At 37.1% G+C, this 22,009-nt stretch overlaps 1 protein-coding gene and 1 non-coding gene across 2 annotated transcripts; one reads left to right on the top strand and one right to left on the bottom strand.

Moving 5' to 3' along the window:
- Positions 1-11,368: 11,368 nt before the first annotated feature.
- On the bottom strand, positions 11,369-12,124 carry LOC145098893 (uncharacterized). Its single transcript, XM_079036488.1, has 2 exons — positions 11,653-12,124; positions 11,369-11,583 (listed from the first exon to the last, which is right to left on the bottom strand). Exons 1-2 carry the CDS (start codon positions 12,122-12,124, stop codon positions 11,369-11,371), a joined length of 687 nt encoding a protein of 228 aa, XP_078892614.1.
- Positions 12,125-12,314: 190 nt separating this feature from the next.
- LOC145103569 (small nucleolar RNA R71) lies at positions 12,315-12,421 on the top strand. Its single transcript, XR_013706653.1, has one exon. It is a non-coding gene; the product is annotated as a small nucleolar RNA R71 (small nucleolar RNA).
- The last annotated feature ends 9,588 nt before the right edge of the window (positions 12,422-22,009 follow it).

The following is a 22,009-nucleotide window of genomic DNA, read 5'->3' as shown; positions in this document are numbered from 1 at the left end:
TTGTCTTAACTCTTACCTCTTCCAACCTCTCAACATAATATGCATCATCATTAACTCTTTCCTTCTTCTCCTGTATCTTTCTCAGCGTGCATTCTATTGCCATATGTTTTGCACCATTATAGTAATTTCAGTCGAACCTGTAATTTCGCTTTAACTTTTTTCAGCCTTCTCAACAACAGTCTTGCTCTTCTTCTTCTCTTCCTTCGACTCCACTCTAGTTCCTTTCCTAGATGAAGTATTTCCCTTGAATTCATTGTTGCTTTTGTATTTCAGATTGAAAGGCTTCTTAAATAACTATTTCACTTTATTGTTGGAATAGTAAGCCACAGCCTCATCCTCCGAATTCATCAAGAATCCTTCATCTTCATAACCAACTCGCTCAGCAACCTCGATCTCAGAATCCTTCACTGACACCTTCGGCATCAAGGCCAGTGGACCTCCCAGATTCATCTTCCCTTCTTCAACTATCTCATTGATTTCTCTTTCATGAGCTTTTAGCACATGATACAAGTCTCCTATTGAATAGCCACCGAAGCTTTGTTGAGTCTTTATTATCAAACTGATATTCATCCACTCTTCAAGTGTAACTCCATAACGATATCTGAATATCAACTCATTCAAGTGATCGTAGTAGAGTTCGATGGTTTCAAATTCCTTTTGTTTGAATTCTCCAAGTTCCAGCAAGCACTACTTCACCGAGCTCTTCTTCGTCTTCCCACTTTCTTGATACTTTTCATTCATAGTATCCCAGATCCCTTTAGCAGTTTTGCAACCTTGGAGAAAATTTTAAGCAACTGGTGGAAGAGCACCACGAAGTTCATGAAGACACTTTTTGTCATTAGCCTTTTGTTTATCAGCTTGCAAGGCAACATCAACAAAAGAACCTGGTATTCCAATTTGTTCTAGCCTTCCTAGACAGTAATTTCCACTCGTAACACAACGCCATAGAACTACATCGATCCCGTTGAGGTAATCCTCCATGCGATCTACCCAATGCTCGTAGTACTCTGGAATAAGCATTGGAATCTTAGTGGAAGATCCAAGCAGATGAGAAAAGCTAGACATTATGTTCATGTTAAAATTCGCCATTGTTGGGGTTTATATAATCTACAATTCTAAGACTTTTTATCACACATGCAACTACGATTCTTTTGACAAAGCGACCCAATTTGGGCATTAAAACTTGAAGAACAAACCCTAACTCTAAATGCCTAAAATTAACAAAATTAAGGAGATTAAAGAGGGTAAGATCTTACTAAAATTGATGAATAACAAATAATCAGGAGAAGTTTGAACAAAAATGGCAAAATTAAGCCTAAATCGATTTTGGGGCTGCTACTACGTTTGTGCGAGAGTGGGTGTATAATAATGGTCAAATGGTTGAAGTCAGAAATAAAATGGTCCCCTCTAAGTTTTTTAAAGTTCACGTTGTGAGTGTTAAGCCTCATCTTGTGATTTCGAAAAAGATTGATATTATCAAGAAAAAAATATTTTACCACGTCATGGGACTTATTCCACATCGTGGTGTCGAGGTTTTTTTTGTAACATCTCGATGTTTAGCTACTTCTAAATTCATCCCTATAATTCTATTTCATGTCAAATTGGTCCCAAATTCCAAGAATTATGCCTTGAAGACCTAGTGGCAATTTCGTAATTTGGGCAAGAGGAGTACGCCAAGTGTACATGTGTGTACGTTGAGCATACTACAGCGCGCCCTAGTACGCTAGGCTTACACTTGTGTATGCGAGGTGTACTAATGTTAGGAGGAAACCCTCATTTTTAGGGTTTGTGGGGTATTTAGGCAACATTATGGCTCATTTCTCCCCAACTTTTCAGCCTCCACATCCTTTGAGACAAGTTTGCAAACCCTAGTGTGTGTTTTAAGCTCAAGAGTGAGTTTTTCATGTGTTAAAGGAAGAAGAAGTTGCATCGAGGAACCTTGAAGAGGAAGCAAGCTTGTGGATACGGGATCTTAGCGTCTTGAGAAGCTCTAGAAGGTATAAAGTCTATACCTTGATGTCCTGGTTAGATCCAATTTTTAGGTGTTTTATGTTGATTTTCTTGTCCCAAAGGTCCCATATTGTGCATTGTTGGTTATTTTCTCTTTGAGCTGTCATTCCATACCCTAGGAGGGGTCCTAATCCATAAAAATGAGGTCCTAATTGCTAGAATTGTTTCATGCATCTTATACAAGGTCTTAATGGATTAAGATCTTGTGTTAAGCACTTTGTGGACTTATAGAGTCATAAAGGTTGGAAACTTTACGACTCTAGGGTGCATTTGGATCGTGGATCTAAAGTATGGACTTGAGTGCTTAAGTTATTAAGCACTTAATGAAGTGTTGGGGTTGCGATGGTACGCCCTGTGTAGATGGGAGTATTCCCCGCGTACTCGGTCAACCACTACGATCATGGTCAATGCGAGGTTTCGCGTATGCTAAGCGTACCTCCGGAGTACACCTTGCATACTCGCATGGATCAACCTTGTTGAGTTGACACATCTGGGTTGACTCAGTTGACTTAGTGGGTTTTACCAGTTAACTCTGACCAAGTTGACGTTGAGGGCATTTTGGGTATTTTGGTATTTTAATTAAATTGTTGATTTTGTGGAAATAGATATCGTTTAGAGAGCTGAGATTCGGTCATTCGGAGTCACGCCTCATCAGTTCTGTTCATTTTGCAAGGTGAGTTTTCCTCACTGTTCTTACGGGTAGAAGGCACCAATGTCGGTCTATTGGATTGACATCCGTTTATGCATGCTATTGTACTGAAGTGTTATTATAGATCGGTATCCTAGTATATAGGATGATGCTATGCTTTAGTGATCTGTTAGATCGGTATCTTGGTAAATAGGATAATGATATGCTTAGTGATCTGTAGATCTGTTTGACTGGTTGTAGATTGTTATATGATTATCTATTATATGTGTACATGTTTGGTCAAAGGATGATGCTTCACTACTTTGTGCGTAAGCCAATAGGCCGGGGCATACCAACCCGGTGGCTGAATGGGCCTGAGGGTATTCCATCCCGAGGATTATTGGACCCATAGTATGTTGGCATTCCAACCCGATGGTTGAGGGGACTGGGGTATTCCAACCCGATACTTGATCGGACCCATAGTATGTTGGCATTCCAACCCGATGGTTGAGGGGCCTGGGGTACTCTAACCCGATGCTTGATTGGACCCATAATATGTTCTTGTTGTATATGTTTTATTTGTTTATTTGTTTGTACTTTAAGGGAATTCACTAAGCTTTGGGCTTACAGTTTTGGGTTATGTTTCAGGTACCTCAGATGATCGCAGGAAGGCAATGGCGTGATCGTGCACCTCCTCGTGTTTTGTTTTATGATTTTGGGAAAACTCTGATAATAAACATGTTTTGAAAACTATTTTGTAAACAATGATGGTGTATGGATTGGTTTTAAAAGTTTAAAATTTCCAAGAATTTTATGGATGTTACAAGTTGGTATCAGAGCCTTGGTTTGAGTAAATTGGAGGAACACTCATGTGAATCCATTCTCAAATTAAGGAAAAATATTTTTAAAACAATTTTAAATGGTTTTCAAATTAATCAAAGAGGATACGATGTATACGATCACTCTGAGCTAGTAAGTAGACTACAAATTCCCACATAGTTAGTTGAGATTAGGTTATGATATGTTAGAACAGCATGGTATAATTGTCTATTATATTATGCCTTATCTCTTGTAGAGTACTTGATTGATTCTTGTATGACTCTTTTGTGTGTGAACTAGCTATTGATTCAATACGCTAAGTTACATGCTACATGGTTTCAATGATCTTAGGAAAATGGATTTGGTCCTACTGCACTTCTCTTGTCTGATTACAACCATTGTACAATTGAATCTTTTAGTCTAAGATTGTTTAAACTATGCGACATATGATTGTATTCACACGATAGTTATCTGGCACCAATGGAGGGTCATGTGGCAGTTAGTGGTAAGATAGGTTGTCTTGGGTCAGTTGGCCAATATCGAGATGTGTAGCCTTCCTCTAGGGTATGAGGATTTCGTGTGTGCGCATGCTGGTATGTATTGTTAAGGTTGTTGTGATGATCCTTGAGACAAATACGGGTAGGTGTGGAAGGTAGTATGGGCCCGTACTGCGGAAATCACAGGACCCGTACACGTAACAAGGAAGTCATAACCCCTACGAATTTGTTGGGAGTTGTTTCCCCTAATGATATGTGTGTTATCTGATATCCCCTTGGTATATTTTCAGTATGGTACCTACGAGATGATTTGAGGTTGGATCTGGGTCGGGATCAGGAACTGTGAGTCGATGTGGACGAGCAGTGTCAGAGGACCGTATCAAAGAGATTATCCATGAGGGGGTTGTATCAATATTCTAGGGGCAGATACCAGAGCTTTTTGGGTCTCTTAAGACTGCGATGATGGAGTTCTTTGATGACAACTATGCAACGATTGCTGAGATTGCTACTGTTGTAGCCTCCACAGCTGCCGAGGTCGGTACGGGTCGAGTTTTTCTGTACTAGGACTTCGATGAAATGGATCCCCTAACTTTCGATGCTATTTAGGACCCGATTATGGCTATAAGATGGCTATATGATGTTGAGGGATGATTTTTCACAGCTCTTGCCCAACTGACCAGAAGGTTAGGTGCGCTCTTAACCTTCTAAGGTCTGGTGCGAAGGATTGGTGGAGACTTGCTCCTAGTTCGTTTTCTTATGATCAGAGAGCTAATGTTTCATGCGAGCAGTTCTCAGAGATGTTCTGCTCTATATATGTGCTGATGGTGGAGTGTGATAGGTTGGCCTAGGAGTACTAGGGTTTGAGTCAGGGAATGGAATCGGTGACGGAGATCACCAAGATGTTCACAGAGAGGGCCATTTTTTGTTCTAAGTTTTCCGATTCTGAGCAGGCTTAGATGACCCATTACTTGACCATGCTCAGAACGGAGATCAGACAATTCGTATCCACCCAACGCTATGGTTCTTTGTTGGAGTTGCAGGAGGCCGTTAGGCGGCGTGAGATTGAGATTGAGTTGCAGACGAGGGAGCAAAGATCAGCCTCGGGGCAGTCACAGCCTACGCCGAAGTGGTTGATCACCGTTGATTCTAGGTTAGGGAGTCAGAGGGGCCGTACTTGTGGGAAGTCCGGTAAGTTGAATGATGGAGCTTGTCGATCTTCTTCAGGGTGCCACAAATATGGAAAACAGGCTCATATCACGAGGGACTGCCAGCAACAGGCTCCAGCTCCAGGCATCAGACTTTGTTATCATTATGATCAGGTGGGCCATATGAAGGCCCAGTGTCCCTTGCTTTCTGCCACGCCAGCGCAGGCTCCAGCCTCGGCTACTTTGATGATCACTGATGGGAGTCAGGGCAGGGTGGAGCCCCCGAGGGCTCGAGGTCGTGCTTTCCAGCTGACTGTTGAGGAGGCCATAGTAGCTACAGATGTTGTGACTCGTATTTTTCTATCCATTATCTTTTTTTATTTTGTTTTGTGTTATGCTTATATATTTTCCTCTATTAGGTAGATTCCTAGTGAATTCTTTTGCCTGCTCTTGTGTTGTTTGATTCGGGTGCAATTTGGTCCTTTGTATCTCGTTCGTTCAGTAGGGGGTTTGATATGCCTATTGGGGAGTCAGAGTGTCTATTGTGGATTTCTTTCGCTAACGAACACATGTTTTCTGCATCATTAGTGTATTAAGGTTGTGTATTGGAGATCTTTGGGGTCCTTTATATGTTTGATCTGATACCTATTCCCATGGAGGATGTTTGTGTGATAATGGGTATGGATTGGCTATCTCGATTCGGGGCTATGATCGATTGTGAGGGCCAGCTTGTGGTAGTTCGAACCCCAAGTGGGGGAGAACTGGTTATCTACAGAGAGGACACCAGGATGGGTTCAGGGTTTTGTTCAACAGTTAGGGCTCGACAGTATATTCAACAAGGGTGTGCAGGCTACTTGGCTTATGTAGTGGATACGCTTGTTGGGGATTAGGTTTCCATTTTAGGGGTCCCGGTTGTCAGGTAGTTTGCAGATGTGTTTCCGGAGGAGTTACTCGGTGTGCCTCCCAAGAGGCAAGTCGAGTTCAGGATTGACCTTGTGCCAGGTGCGGCCCCGATCGCCAAGGCACCGTACTGCTTGGCACCGCCTGAGATGCAGGAGTTGTGATCTCAACTACAGGAGCTGCTAGGCAAGCAGTTCATTAGGCCTAGCAGTTCTCCGTGGGGAGCGTCGATATAGTTCGTCAAGAAGAAGGATGGTTCACACCAGATGTGCATTAATTACCGGGAGTTGAACAAGTTAACGGTGAAGAACCGTTATCCCCTTCCGTGGATTGATGACCTCTTCGATCAGTTGCAAGGTGCATCTTGTTTCGCCAAGATAGATATTAGGTCTAGGTATCATCATGTTAGAGTGAGAGATAAGGACATGGAGAAGATTGCGTTTTGGACTCGTTATGGGGATTACAAGTTTGTGGTGATGCCTTTTGGGCTCACCAATGCACTTGCTGTATTCGTGGATTTGCTGAATCGGGTATGTAGGTCAATACTTTATCGTTATGTTATTATGTTTATTGATGATATCTTGGTGTATTCTAAGACCAGAGAGTAGCATGAGGAGCATCTTCGCGAGCTTCTAGGGGTTTTGAGGCGAGAACAACTTTATGCTAAGTTCTTGAAGTACGATTTTTAGTTACGAGAGGTCCAGTTCCTTGGGCACCTATTTAACCAAGATGGAATTTTGGTCGATCTGTCCAAGATCGAAGCCGTGATGCAGTGGGAGGTTCCAAAAATCCCCCTCATATATCAGGAGTTTCTTGGATTTGGCAGGGTACTATCGGAAATTTATTCAGGATTTCTCCAAGATTGTGGTACCCCTCACTCGTCTATCGAGGAACGGGGTGGATTTCCGATGGGGCCCTGAGTAGTAGACGGCATTTGAGACTCTTCGGCAAAGACTATGCGAGGCCCTGGTATTGACCCTCCCGGAGGGAATTGACGACTTTGTGGTGTTCTGTGATGCATCCATCACCAGTTTGGGGCAGTCCTCATGCAAAGAGGACATGCGATTGCGTATGCTTCGTGGCAGGTGAAGCCGCACGAGACGCGATATCCCACTCATGATCTGGAGTTGGGGTAGTGGTTTTTACTCTCAAGATTTGGAGACAATATTTGTATGGGGTCCGTTGTACTATCTACACGGATCAAAAGAGTCTGAGGCATATTATGGATCAGTTGAACCTGAACATGAGGCAACACAGGTGGCTAGACATAGTCAAGGATTATGACTGCGAGATCCTTTTCCCTTCGGGTAAAGCGAATGTAGTGGCAGATGCTTTCAGCTGCAAGTTGGCTGGATCTTCAAATGGGGTGTCGTGTATAAGGATATCAGTGGATTCCCCACTTTTGGGATTGATCAGGGAGGCTCAGGCCGAGGGTGTTCGGGAAGAGAATCAAAAGAAAGAGAGGATCAACGGTGAGATTGTTAGATTTTTCTCGGATATTCATGGGTTGTTGACCCAATGTGGTCGGGTCTGGGTTCTGATGTCTGGTGTGGTCAGATATATTGTGTAAGAGGAGGCTCATAAGTCTTGTTTTTCTATTCATTTTGGGGCTGCCAAGATGTATTGGGATTTGAGATTGAGCTACTGGTGGCCGTGTATGACGAGAGAGATAGTCTGGTATGTGGAGAGATTCATAATCTGCCAGGATGCTCAAGGTTGAGCATCAGAGGCCGCATGACAAGCTGTAGCCTCTGGAGGTTTCCATGTGGAAATGGGTGCAGATTTCAATAGATTTTATCACCAAGTTGCCGAAGACGGAAAAGGGTTTTGATGTTATCTGGGTCATCGTGGATCGATTGACCAAGAGTACCCACTTTCTGGCAATTTGGGAGAGTTATTCAGCTGAGAATTTGGCCGATGTGTATGTTTGTGAGATCATTGCTCTCCATGGGGTTGCGGTCTCCATTGTTTCAGACCGTGATGTTCGGTTTACCTCCCATTTTTGGAAGAAGTTCAGTGAGAAACTCGGCACGAGGTTTCACTTCAGAACCACCTATCATTTGTAGACTGATGGCCAGTGTGAGCAGAATATACAAACCCTTGAGGATATGTTGCATGCCTGTGTTATCGATTTCGGTGGGAGCTAGGACTCCTAACTACCTCTTGCGGAGTTTTCCTGTAACAACAGTTATCACTCCAGCATTGGTGCACCGCCCTTTGAGCTCTTGTATGGGTGGAGATGTCGTACCCCGGTTTGTTGGGGCAAGTTTGGTCACAGGGTTATGGGGCGGACCGAAGTGGTGTTTCAGACCACAGAGTTGATTCAGCAGATCAGGCAGAGACTGCATACCGCTCAGAGTAGTTAGAAGAGTTATGCCGACTGGTGCCGATCTGAGTTTTATTTTTAGGTCGACAACATGATATTACTAAAGGTTTCACTTTGGAAAGGTGTGATACGCTTCATGAAGAGGGGGAAGTTGGTCCCCTGGTATATTGGGCCTTTTCAGGTGATTTCCAAGGTTGCCAAGGTTGCATACAAATTGGATCATCCTGAGGAGCTCAGTCAGATTCACAACACTTTTCGTGTGTTCCAGTTGTGAAAGTACGTATTGGATGAGGATGCAATGATTTCCTTGGATGATATTCAGGTCGATGAGCGCTTGAACTATGTTGAGAGGTCGGTATCTATCCTGGAAAGGAAGGTAAAAATTTTGTGTAGCAAGGAAGTACCTTTGGTAAAGGTATAGTGGCAGCACTGGAGGGGCTCCGAGTGGACTTGGGAGCTGGAGGCCAAGATGCGGGAGCATTATCTAGATTTGTTCGCTGCAGCAGACTTCGAGGAGGAAGTCTAGTTCAAGTGGGGGAGAATTGTAATATCTCGATGTTTAGGTACTTCTAAATTCATCCCTATTATTCTATTTCATGGCAAATTGGTCTCCAAATCCTACAATTATGCCTTAAAGCCCTAGTGGCATTTTTGTAATTTGTGTAGGAAAAGTACACCAAGCGTAAATGTGTGTACGTTGAGCGTACTAGAGCGTGCCGTATTACGCTGGGCATACACTTATGTACGCGGGGCGTACTAATGTCAGGAGGAAACCCTCATTTTTACGGTTTGAGGGGTATTTAAGCAACATTATGGCTCATTTCTCCCCACCTTTTCAGCCTCCACATCCTTTGAGACGTTTTTGCAAACCCTAGACCCCTTAGTGTGTGTTTTGAGCTCAAGAGTGTGTTTTTGGTGTGTTAAAGGAAGAATAAGTTATATCAAGGAGCCTTAAAGTTGAAGCAAGCTTGTGGATCTGGGATCTTAGCCTTCTTGAGAAGCTCCAGAAGGTATAAAGTCTATAATTTGATGTTTTGGTTGTTCGATCCCATTTATGGGTGTTTTATGTTGTTTTTCTTGTCCCAAAGGTCCCATATTTTTCATGGTTGGTTATTGTCGCTTTGAGTTGTCCTTTAGACCTTGGGAGGGGTCCTAAGCCATATAAATGAGGTCCCAATTGCTAGAGTTGTTTCATGCATCTTGTAGAAGGTCTTAATGGATTAATATATTATGTTAAGCACTTTATGGACTTGTAAGGTCAGTAAGTCGGAAACTTTATGACTCTAGGGTGCATTTGGACCGTGGATCTGAAGTATGGACTTGAGTGCTTAAGCCATTAAGCACTTAATGAAGTTTTGGGGTTGCGAGCGTACACCCTGTATAGATGGGAGTACGCCTCGTGTACTTGGTCAACCACCCCGATGTTGGTCAATGCAAGACTTCACGTACGCTAAGCATACCTCTGGAGTACACCCCGCGTACTCGCATGGGTCAGCCTTGTTGAGTTGAATCAGTTGAGTTGACTCGGCTGGGTTGACTCAGTTGACTTAGTGGGTTTGACCAGTTTACTTTGACCAAGTTTGACCATGTTGACCTTGAGGGAATTTTGGTTATTTTGGGGTTTTAATGGAATTGGTCATTTGGTGGAAATAGGTATCATTTAGAGAGGTGACATTCGGAGTCGGGCCTCGTCAGTTCTGTTCAGTTTGCAAAGTGAGTTTTCCTTGTTGTACTTGCGGGTCGAAGGCACCAATTCTTTCCCATTGGATTGACATCTGGTTATGAATGCATTGTACTGAAATGTTTTGTTAGATCGGTATCCTGTTATATAGGATGATGCTATGCTTTAGTGATCTGTTAGATTGGTATCCTGGTATATAGGATGATTTTATGCTTAGTGATATGTAGATCTGTTTGACTAGCTGTAGATTGTTATATGATGATCTGTTATATGTGCACATGTTTGCTCAGTGGCTGAGGCTTCACTGCTTTGTGCGTAAACCAACAGTCCGGGGCATACCAACCCGATGGTTGAATGGGCCTGAGGGTATTCCATCCCAATGATGATTGGACCCATTGTATGTTGGCATTCCAACCCGATGGTTGAGGGGCCTGGGGTATTCCAACCCAGTGGTTGATTAGACCCATAATATGTTGGCATTCCAACCTGATGGTAGAGGGGCCTGGGGTATTCCAACCTGATGGTTGATTGGACCCATAGTACGATGTTATTGTATATGTGTTATTTTTTTGTGTGTTGGTACTTTGGGGGAACTCACTAAGCTTTGGGTTTACAGTTTTGGGTTATGTTTTAGGTACCTTAGATGATCGTAAGAAGACAAATGTGTGATTGTGCACATCCTCGTGTTTTGTTTTATGATTTTGGGAAACTCTGATAATAAACATGTTTTGAAAACTATTTTGTAAACACTGATGGTTTCTAGATTGGTTTTAAAAGTTTAAATTTTTCATTAATTTTATGGATGTTACATTTTTTTTCACCAAAAATTCAATTTTTTTCTATAAAACTCCACCACTCTATAATTTTAAACCCTGCACTTGATTATTACTTATCATTAAAAAGTAAGATAGATGACCTTGATGATTATTTACCCTAACACTCAAAGAAAAATCCAAAAATTAAAAATGCAAAAACAAAAAGAAAAAAAAAAAGCAAATCGAACTCGGGTTGCCTCCTGAGAAGCGCTTCCTTATATAGGAGTCATGAGTCGGACTCCGTGCTGCCTCACATTGAATTTTTGGAGTTTTAATTACCAATTTCACCTTCTGTTCCCTCCATCTTCTCTTGTACGCTTGCACTCTCCTGAAGTAGGCCTTCTTGTAATTTTCCTTTTTCAATTTGGAATTACCTTCTTTGAGATTCATTTAACCCCTTTATTCAAAAAAAGTTTAGGACCTTCTCTTTCTTCTCTTTGTAGCTCCTTGGCTTCAATATTCTCCTTGTCAAAAGTTGGTTGTCTCAAGACTTAGGTAACTTCTTTTTCATCACTTAACACCAAACGTTCTTCACTCTCCTCACTAACTAAAGAACTTGGAGTTTTATAAGCAAATACTTCAAAACCATTGGAATCGATGATCTAGGCTTTATACGCTTGACTTCTTTAAGTGCTTGAATTTCTTCTTCCATTAATTTCTCTAACTCTTCATACTCGTTTTCTTCATCTATATTGAATAATTCATTTTGAGCACAATCGTTCTTGAATCCGTACGCCACTCCAAAAGTCATTTCTTCATCTCCTACTCACAATGTAAGTTTAGACTCGCCAATATCCACAAAGGCTCGTGTGGTATTAAGAAAATGGCAACCAACGATAATTGGGACATTTTTATCCTCTTTCATGTCCAGCACTACAAAGTCAATTCGAAAAATAAAATTTCCAATTTTCACCAAAATGTCATCAACTATGCCTCGAGGATGAGTCACTGAACGATTTTCCATATGAATTGTCATTTGAGTAGCCTTCAAATCTGGAAGGTTGAGCTTTTGATAGAACGAATAAGGCATCAAAATTATGCTTGCTCCAGAATCGCCTAAAGCGTAAGTCTTCATGTTATTTCCAAATTCACATGGAAGTGTAAGGTGTCTAGGATCTCCCATCATCCTTTGTATCCCTTCAACAATAATCTTAGAACTCTGCTCACTAAGGACAACCTTGGAGGTCTTCTCTAGTTGTTGGCAAGTGTCGAGTAAGTCTTCCAAAAACTTGGCATATTCAAGTACTTGTGCCAAGGATTCAATAAAAGGGGTATTAATAAGAATACCCTTAACTGTGTTCATAAATTTCATATGCTCTTGCTCCAGTGGGCGAACTCTGGCTCGAGAACTCTAGCTCCAGTGGGCGAACTCTTCAATTAACTCCTTAATTTCAGCTGGATTTTCCTTAGTTAAAGGTCCTTGCGAATCAAGGAGTTGCCTCGTCGTGACATTCACCCCATCGTTGAAGACTGAAACCTCTTGTTACCCATTTAAATCATTTTGGGGACAATTTCTGATTAACCCTTTGGATCTCTCCCAAGCTTCGTATAAGGACTTCCCCACATGTTGCTCAAAGTTTTATATGGCCTTCTTGAGTTTAGAAACTTTAGATGGTGGGAAAATTTGTTGGAGGCATTCTTCATGCATCTATGCCTAAGTGGCGATTGTCCCTGGCGCAAGTAAGTTCAACCAATCTTTATCTGCTCCTTTAAAAGTAACCGGAAGCATTCATAACAAGACAGTCTCTCGAGGAACACTTGGAATGTTAAAATAGTCGGCTATGTCATTGACTTCATCAAGGTGCTTGTATGCATCTTCATGGTCTTTTCTGGAAAATGGAATATCCTTTAGCGCGGTAAGGATATGTCCCTTAAGCTCAAAGGTAGCAGTAGCAGGAATTCCGGGTTGCACAAGTCCAGGACCGGACCGGTGTCCTTCTCGTATTCTTTTCTTGTAGGCCTCCATTGTTATGTCAGCAATGACAATCATCTTGTCTTTTGGCTCGCTTTCAGGTTCACTACTTTTTTCAGTTTCATAACCAGCTTCCTTTTTATTAGGATTGTTCTCAATGCCTTCTAAAGTGCCTTCGTCTTTCGGGGGTTTCTTGATTCTCCTACATGCTTGCCTTTCTTTTTACTAAAAACCGATTTTAGATCCTTGAATTGTGATTTCTTTGGTGTGTTTGTTTCTCCTACGTTCTGGTCCTTCTTTTTATGAAAAGCTGACTCTGGATCTTCAAGTGGTGGTGTCAGAGGCGTGTTTGATCGACGGGTCATGTACTACTACAACAAAAACAAAAATAAAGATTTAAAATGAACAAAAGTAATTAAAATGTCTTGCTGACCGTTCACTAGAACGTAGTAATTATACCACCTCAGGTTGAAGCAGATAAACTAAACATAAAGAACAAATGAAAGAAAACATAAAAGAGCTGAGCTCACGTTGTGAGCTTTAAGAGTTCACGTCATGAGTTCAGTATTTCAGAAAATCTAACGCTAGAAATTAACTTTTGGCAGATTTTACCCCACAAAAGGATCGATTAACCTAAAACAATTAAATTAAAAACGAAAATAGTTGTTCCCCGGCAACGACGCCAAAAACTTGATACGTAATATTACTACATTTATTATTTTTACCAACTATCTAACTAACTATTACGATTTAAGGCAGTGTACCTTCTTGCAAATAATATAACACTAACAGTTGGGTATCGAACATAGGGAATAGATTTAATTAACTAATTTAATTACTAAAAATTAACCTAAAAACAAACAAAAGTTAAACTGGTTTTTATCTGATTTTGCAAGTACAGACAAACTTAAACACTTAATTAATGATTTCAATCAATTACTAAAAACAATTACGTTTAATTCAAATCAACTTCTCCTCTATGGTTAGCTACTAATTATGGATTATTAAAGTTGGTTATCAAATATTATGTTATTAGCAATTCAAGTCCAAATTTACTAATGTTTTCACTAATTCATGTAAAATTATGTATGGTCATACACGAGCAAACACAAAATCAGTTATAGGATATAGATAAGCTATGTAAGATTTATATAAATAAACACTATTATGGTCATAATTTATGTTCTCCAGCACAGTTAAATTAGTTACTTCTATCACTTATCTAATATTTGGTCGATCCTAGCTCTAGCAATTTAATACTCACTAAACTACTAGGTAACAAGTTCATTCAATTTAATGGTCACCAGGCTACACAGAACCTGAATTCAAGAAATCAAAGTATCAAATATTAACATGCTAAGTAATGATAATCAAACACAAACTCAAAACCAACTTTTAAAATCCATAATTTGATAAATTAAACCATTGAGTTAAAGTTTCATTTAGCTAAACGAAAGCAACTAAATTCAGCTACTTATGGTTGAAAACATAGACAAAATCTCCACATAAATTGACATGATTAAAGTAAACAAACCAATTTAATGAATGTGCTCTTCAATCTCTTCATCTCCAAGCTAATCTTCTTCCTAGAATGCTTTGTGCACTTTCTGGACTTAAATTCGGTTTATCTGAATAATTCTCCTTCAGAAATCCCTCTGAAAACCCCTCTAAGCCTCTTTAATCGTAAAAGTGAATGAGTATTTATAGTTTTGTAAATTTCGTGCTTCACGACGTGAACAAGGATTTCACGTCGTGACTTGGGTATAAATCATCATCGGGCAATGATCTTGACTTCCCGCATACTTATCTACTAGAATACTCACTCTACGTCGTGATTTTGATGGCCACGTCGTGATTTGTGTTTTTGCTGTATTTTTCTTCTTTTAAGATTCCATCCTACAAAGTTCTAATTCTTGTCAATTTTGGTTCCTATTCTTCAGTAGTGTTCGTTTTGGCTGCATAATACAATTTAATTTAATAAATACCACATATCTTTGCAAATAACCAAAATACTAAATAAATTGTATTAAAACATTACCTAAAATGTGTATAAATATGACAATATTAGACCACATACTGACACTTCGGCCGGAACCGATGAACTCGCTGGAGTCGGTCTGTTAGCAACACTCAGAAGATTTATCAAGGGTAAGTCCTTATTTAAGAAAGTAGAGTTGTTTAAATACAACAGGAACAGAGAGTCGATCTATGCTCTAACACCATCATCAAATGTCACCCATCGACATGCGCCACCACCATTCTTCTCCGCTAGAAACATCTTTAAAGCTACGACTAAGCGTCGATCTGCACACCATCGAGCACTGATCTGTACTCCAAACACAGAAGGCACTCTACTCCACTAGAAACATCTCTAAATTCCTTATAAGCACTGATTTGTACTCCAAACACAGAGAGAACCATGATGGGTTTCAAATGTCATATGCTTTCTAGGTCGATTTATGTATCGTTGGTTTTCTGGGTTTCTTCATGAAAGGGTTTGGATTTCAAACATTACGATTTTGATTTCTAATTTTTGGGTTTCATCTTATTTTCAGTTTCCTCTTAGTTGGTGGTTCTCAGAGATACATGCACGATTAGCTCTCATAAAACCCCTTCAACCCCACTGACGCCCTATTTACTTCAACCCTATAACATGTTACCTCAGAAACAAATATTGGAAGTTAACGGTGTTTTGAAAATGTGAAACAAAATCGATATCTCAGATGAATGAGTTTTCTAAAACCCTTTTGGAATTTTTATTTTGCAAGATTTTGTTGCATGTTTTTTGCTAAGGGTTTAATCTGTTCATTTTTAGCAAAGGGTTTAAATTTGTGCTGGATTTGGTCATTGTTATTCATTGCCGATTTTTTACAAGATAATCAAGGTGGAAGGGGGGGGGGGGGGTTGGGTATTTTCTGATTGTCGAAAAAATTGGGCAAGGGTGATGGTCGTCATTGATGTGCGTGACCAGTATTGGTGATGATGGTGCAAGAAGATACGGTTAATAAGGTAGTGAGGATGCAAATGATTTTTTATATATATTAATAATATAAAAATGATAAAAGAATAAACAATGAATAAATAAATTAAAAAATAAATTATTAAGAGCAAAATAGTTTTTTATGTTAGATTTAAAAAAAAAAAAAAAATTATTATGATTGTCAGAATTAAAGAAAAAAAAAAAGTTTGAGACCAAACGTAAATTACTCTGAACCATAGTAACTATCCATGTATTAATAATATAAAAAGGATAAAAAAAATAAACAATGAATAAACAAATTAAAAAATAAATTATTTAGGGCTAAATAGTTTTTTATGTTACACAAAACCAAGGACCAACGACTTAACAGAAACAAATTATTATGATTGTCAGAATTAAAGAAAAAAAAATTATGGAACAAACGTAAATTTCTTCGAACCAAAGTAACTATCCATGTAAATAGTAATTTACGTAATTTACTCTTTATTCTATGATGAAAAGCTAAGTGTTACAAAATTTAAAGTAATATAATTAACGTAAATTGTCACACAGTTGAATCAAAAATATATAAAATGTTCTAACGGGGTGAACAATGGAAGTGCACAAAATACAAGAAAAGATTCGGCTTTTGTGGTTTGAACAACACCCTGGGCCTTTACCGAACCCTTACCTTTCTGCCACATCTAGGTCCATAAATTTCTTAGCATATGTGTCGTATTGCAATTAAAGTTTTAAAGTAAAGAGTAAATTACATGTTAGGTATATATTTTAAAATTTTAACTTCGAATATCTGTCGTTTGATTAAAAGTTATACACCTTGTTCATTGTTAGTTTAAATTTAAATATTTCATCCCTTACAATACTTGAAATAATTATTCTACACTTTGTTATTCTTTTCCGATTTTTTTAAAGCTATTTATAAAATAAAAAAGATAATAAAACTCTCCATCTTCTTCCCTTTTCTCACTTCGATCGACAAAGCACAACAACCTTAATCAAAGCTTCGTTACTGGCTTTTGATTTACTGATTTGCTATAGATAGAGAACAAAGAAACACTAATGGTTGTGGAGCGATAGTAATGAGCATGTGGTTTCGTAGGGTAGGTAATGTGGAGAAGATTGTGAGTATGCTTGAATCTTGTTGTAAGTTTGAAGGCTTCGAGATGATAGCGATGATGGTGGTGCCAATAACGGGAATGGATGAGAAAGAGGAGACAAAGGTATGACCGAGGAAATAGAAGAGATATTCATTTATTATTATTATTATTATTATTTTAATTTGAAAGTAATAAAAGAAATAAGAGAAAATAAAAAAATTAATAACGACAAAATAGTCATTTTATGTCAATATGGATGAAATGTGTAAATTTAAAACAAATGAGAAATGATTTTTGTTAATTTTAAAAAATAAAGACTAAACGTGTCTTTGTGTTTTGATACATTATGACTATTCGTATAATTTAACCACGTTTAAAAGAAAATTAGAAAAACTAAAAGTATTCATCACTTGAGTCGGTTTAAAGTATAGATTTTGACAACTCATATGTTTCCCTCCTAAGTTACTTTGTGATCCATACAACTCCATTAGTGATTACCTTAATTACAATTGGCATAAAACAAATACTAGAGGCGTATGACCATGTTGGACAGTTGGAGTCATTATAAAGGATCTAATATAATTTCCAAAAAAATATAATTTTATTTTGATCTCGTATTTTTTTAATATTTAATCTAAAAATTTGAGAATATATATATATATATATATATATATATATATATATATATGTATATATATATATATATATATATATATATATATATATATATATATATATGAAAAAGTTCAATAATAGAGAATCATAATTATGGGTTCTTCAAGGAACCAAATCTTTTTTTCAATTTCTAGAGTTTATATATATATATATATATATATATATATATATATATATATATATATATATATATATATATATATATATATGATATGAGTTCAATAGAGAATCATAATTATGGGTTCTTCAAGGAACCAAATCTTTTTTTTCAATTTCTAGAGTTTATTCTTTATCGAAAAAAAATCTAAAAATATCTAAATTCATATATTAACATTGTGAATGTGAAAACTATTTTTCGGATTCACCGTGTGAATCCGGATTCACCGTGTGAATCCGGATTCACGTTGTGAATTTTCGAAGATTCACATTGTGAATTTGACGTAAAAAAAATCGAATATTATATCATTGGAAAAAGGATAAAAAATTATGAATTTCTGTATTTATTTTTTTTATAAAAAATAAGTTCTAAAAGTTGAAAAAATGATTGGTGCCTTGATTCTTTGGTTAATTATGGTTCTCTATTGAACCTCACCATATATATATATATATATATATATATATATATATATATATATATATATATATATATATATATATATATATATATATGGTGAGGTTCAATAGAGAACCATAATTAACCAAGGAATCAAAGAACATATATTTTTTTCAGCTTTTATAACTTATTTTTATCAAAAAAAAAAAAAACTAAAAATACAGAAATTCAAAACTTTTTATCATTTTTCCAATGATATAAAATTCGATTTTTTTTTACGTCAAATTCACAATGTGAATTTTTGAAAATTCACAACGTGAATCCGAAAATTATTTTTCACATTCACAATGTTAATATATGAATTTAAATATTTTTAGATTTTTTTTTTTGATAAAAAATAAGCTCTAGAAATTGAAAAAAAAGATTTGGTTCCTTGAAGAACCAATAATTTTGGTTTTCTATTGAACTTTTCCATATATATATATATATATATATATATATATATATATATATATATATATATTCCTATTCTAATAAAAGAATATGTTTATTCTCCTTTTGCCATATGTCATCTATTAGGTCCTCTAATTAATGTTATGCTCTTTGTCAATCTATTGATTCTCTATTTCAAATTTTCATTCTAATTACATTAAATTACTAACATTAGAATAAACATTAAAATAACATTAATACAAATTATAAGACCACATACTTATTTAAATCAACGATTATAATTTTATATAATTAAAAAAATATTTTTTAATTAACAGTTTAATTAAAATAATTGATTAATAAGTTTGATTTTTTAATATAAAGATTTAATTAGTTTTAAAACCGAGGTTTCCCCTGATTATAAACTAATATATATATATATATATATATATATATATATATATATATATATATATATATATAGGCTTATGTTATTCTATTCTAACTAATTATTGTGCGGATATCATATGCTATGAGAATTACTAAGAGAATAAGTTGTTTAGCAATGCAAACACGTTCATTCGTACATAACTATTGTCATTAACATATATTCTCACTAATTAAATCGTCTATAATGTTATTATACACTTATTATTATTATTCTCATTTCTGTCAGAATGTTTGTCAAAATGTTTATTGAGTCGTATTCTCCAGAATGAAAATGAGTGAAAAACGATGTGTGAGAACAAAAATAAATAATAATTAGCGAGAATGCATGAAAAATGACGATATTTTTATAAGGTTGAACGTATTCGCATTGCTAAACAACTTATTCTGTTAGTAATTCTCATAGCGTACGATATCCGTATAATAATTAGTTAGAATAGAATAACCTAGCCTATATATATATATATATATATATATATATATATATATATATATATATATATATATATAACTTGATCTTAAATGTAAATGTTAAGAAATATAAATAATGTAACATAAACGTAAAAGATAAACATAAAGGTTAACGATAATGTAAATAAACGTAAATATAACATAAAAGTTAACATATCGTAAACATAAATGCGAACGATAACGATAACGTAAATGAGCATAAATGTGAAACGAAAATGTTAATGTAAAACGAATAATACATGTATCTTCCCCGGAAAATTTAAATGTATAAAAGGGGCCGTAAAACTCACCATTGTAGCATGAAAAGTGTTCGCTTCGGAAATCAGGACTCGTTTCGTGATTTCTCGACTGTTTCTCGGGAGACTTCTTAGACAAAACGACTTCATATGCTTGTAGATCTTCTCGCCATGAGTCTACAAAAACTACTTTTTTACTTTGATTGGGGATGTTGGAATCATCTCCGGAAAACAGGACTGGCGCGTGGCTGACCATGAAGCTCTTTCTCGGTCGAGCTCTAGTGGTCGGATATCACTGTCGGTCGTAGGTGCTTCCAGGCCGAGAGAGAGAGAGAGAGAGAGAGAGAGAGAGAGAGAGAGAGAGAGAGAGCAATATAGAGAGAGAAAGTAGATTGACCATGTGATTGAGTGCAAATAATGGCTGATTTTGAGAGATCTCTTCTCTGTATATCGTAAGTGGTGATGATGTCATCATCATGAAATTTATCACCTTGAAGAACATGCCTCGCTATCCATTTTAGTAAAAAAAAAATGAATACACCTATTGACTGTCCCGAGTGAGCTGAGTTCAAATATGAAAACGAAATTCCAAACCAATATACGAAACTAGGTGAAAACGACATTCAAGGTTTCTTTTTATAAAATCCTAGTCCGACAGTTTTTGTGAATGCGCCTTAACTTCGTGTTAAACATAATGTAAAAGTAAAATCAAATATTAGGTACTAGTCTGAGTTCAAAAACATGCTCAAAAACAATTTACGAAATGTGTGACTATCCTAACTAAGCGTTACATAGTTTGTTTCCGGGAAAAAATCAGTTAAATATTGATTTTACAAACGTGAAAAAGGCATAACTTCTTCGTATGATCTCTGTTTTTGACATTCCTTATATCCATGTACTCATGAGAACATATACTATCGAATTTGATAATTATTGGTTTCCAAATACACTCAATGCATAGATTTTATTTTTTTATTGCATTAAGTAGTACTTATTTTTTGTGAATTGTGTTTTGTTCTTTAGCATTTGACACTAATTAGAGACAAAATTGTACTCCAAATGCATATTTGAGTATAATGACTTTAATTTCATTCAAAAGTAAAGAATACTATACAATAGGTCCTAATACAAGAGGGTTCGAAGTGGTTTGACCAGAAAACTTTGACCTATTTTTACCGTTTGTTACCTTCTCCCCGCGTTAAAAGAATTTTGTCCCGAAATTCAATTTGTAGACGGGACATTATTAAATAGTTGGGGGGTGTTTCTGCTTCATTTGATCTTCATGTTTCTAAGTGAATTTTGGTTCTGATTGTGAGTTCTAGTGTACCTTCACAACAGGAATACGACTTTGTTTCAAGAGTTTGACCTCTTGTTCCATAATCTCCATTGGTTCTTCAATAAAGTGGAGTTATGTGTTCACTTGGATTTCATCGAATGGATTGCGAAAGTGTCATCAGATAGACACCTCTTAAGTTTCGATACATGGAAAATGTTGTGCACCTTGTTTAGTTCTTGGGGCAGCTTCAATCGATAAGTAACATGACCAATTTTGGGATGAATTTCAAAAGGTCATGTGTATCGGGGGTTCAACTTTCCTTGTTTTCCGAACTGAATCATTCCCTTCCAAGGTGATACCTTTAACATAGCCATGTCTCTAACCTAGAAGTTAAGAGTCTTACGCCTCACGTCAACGTAGCTCTTTTGACGATCACGTGCAACCTTCAATCGGTGCGTCATTCCCTTTCACTGGTTTCATGTATTATTTATGTTCTAGTACATACTGCGTTATTCGTATTCTTTTTAGCTAATTTGGTATCTCTGACCTCTGCCCAACATATCGGTTATCGACACTTTTGTCCGTATAGAGCCCCAACTAGTACGAATCTGATGTTGGTGTCATAATTGTCATTATAGGAAAACCCAATCAACAGTAAATGAGTCTCCCAATCATTTTTTAAATCTATCATGCAGGCTCGAAGCATATCATCTAGAGTTTGGATGGTTCGTTCACTTTGACCATCAGTTAGTAGATAGTAAGCCATGCTAATGTCTAAGAGATTTCCTAAGGATTTTTATACTGATTTCCAAAGTTGTGATGTGAATCCAATATTTCTGTCAGATATGGTAAAGATCAATACACCGTGCAATTTGACAATCTCCTTGAGAGACATTTCGGTAATCATTTCCATCTTATTTGTTTCTTTTATTGGTAGGAAGAAGGCGGACTCTATTAGTCAATCGAATACTACCCAAATTCTGTGAAACCCAAAAGGCATTTTCGGTAGTTTGGTGATGAAGTCTATTGTGATTTGTTCTTGCTTCTACTTGGGTATGTTTGGTTGTTGGAGTAATCTTGAGGGCTTCTGATGTTCTGCCTTGACCTTA

Source organism: Lactuca serriola, chromosome 4 (genome assembly GCF_051521515.1).
Source record: "Lactuca serriola cultivar US96UC23 chromosome 4, Lser_US96UC23_V15, whole genome shotgun sequence".
Taxonomy (NCBI): Eukaryota; Viridiplantae; Streptophyta; class Magnoliopsida; order Asterales; family Asteraceae; genus Lactuca; species Lactuca serriola.
Note: the sequence above shows the minus strand (reverse complement) of the source record. Positions and strands in the feature narration are given on the sequence as shown.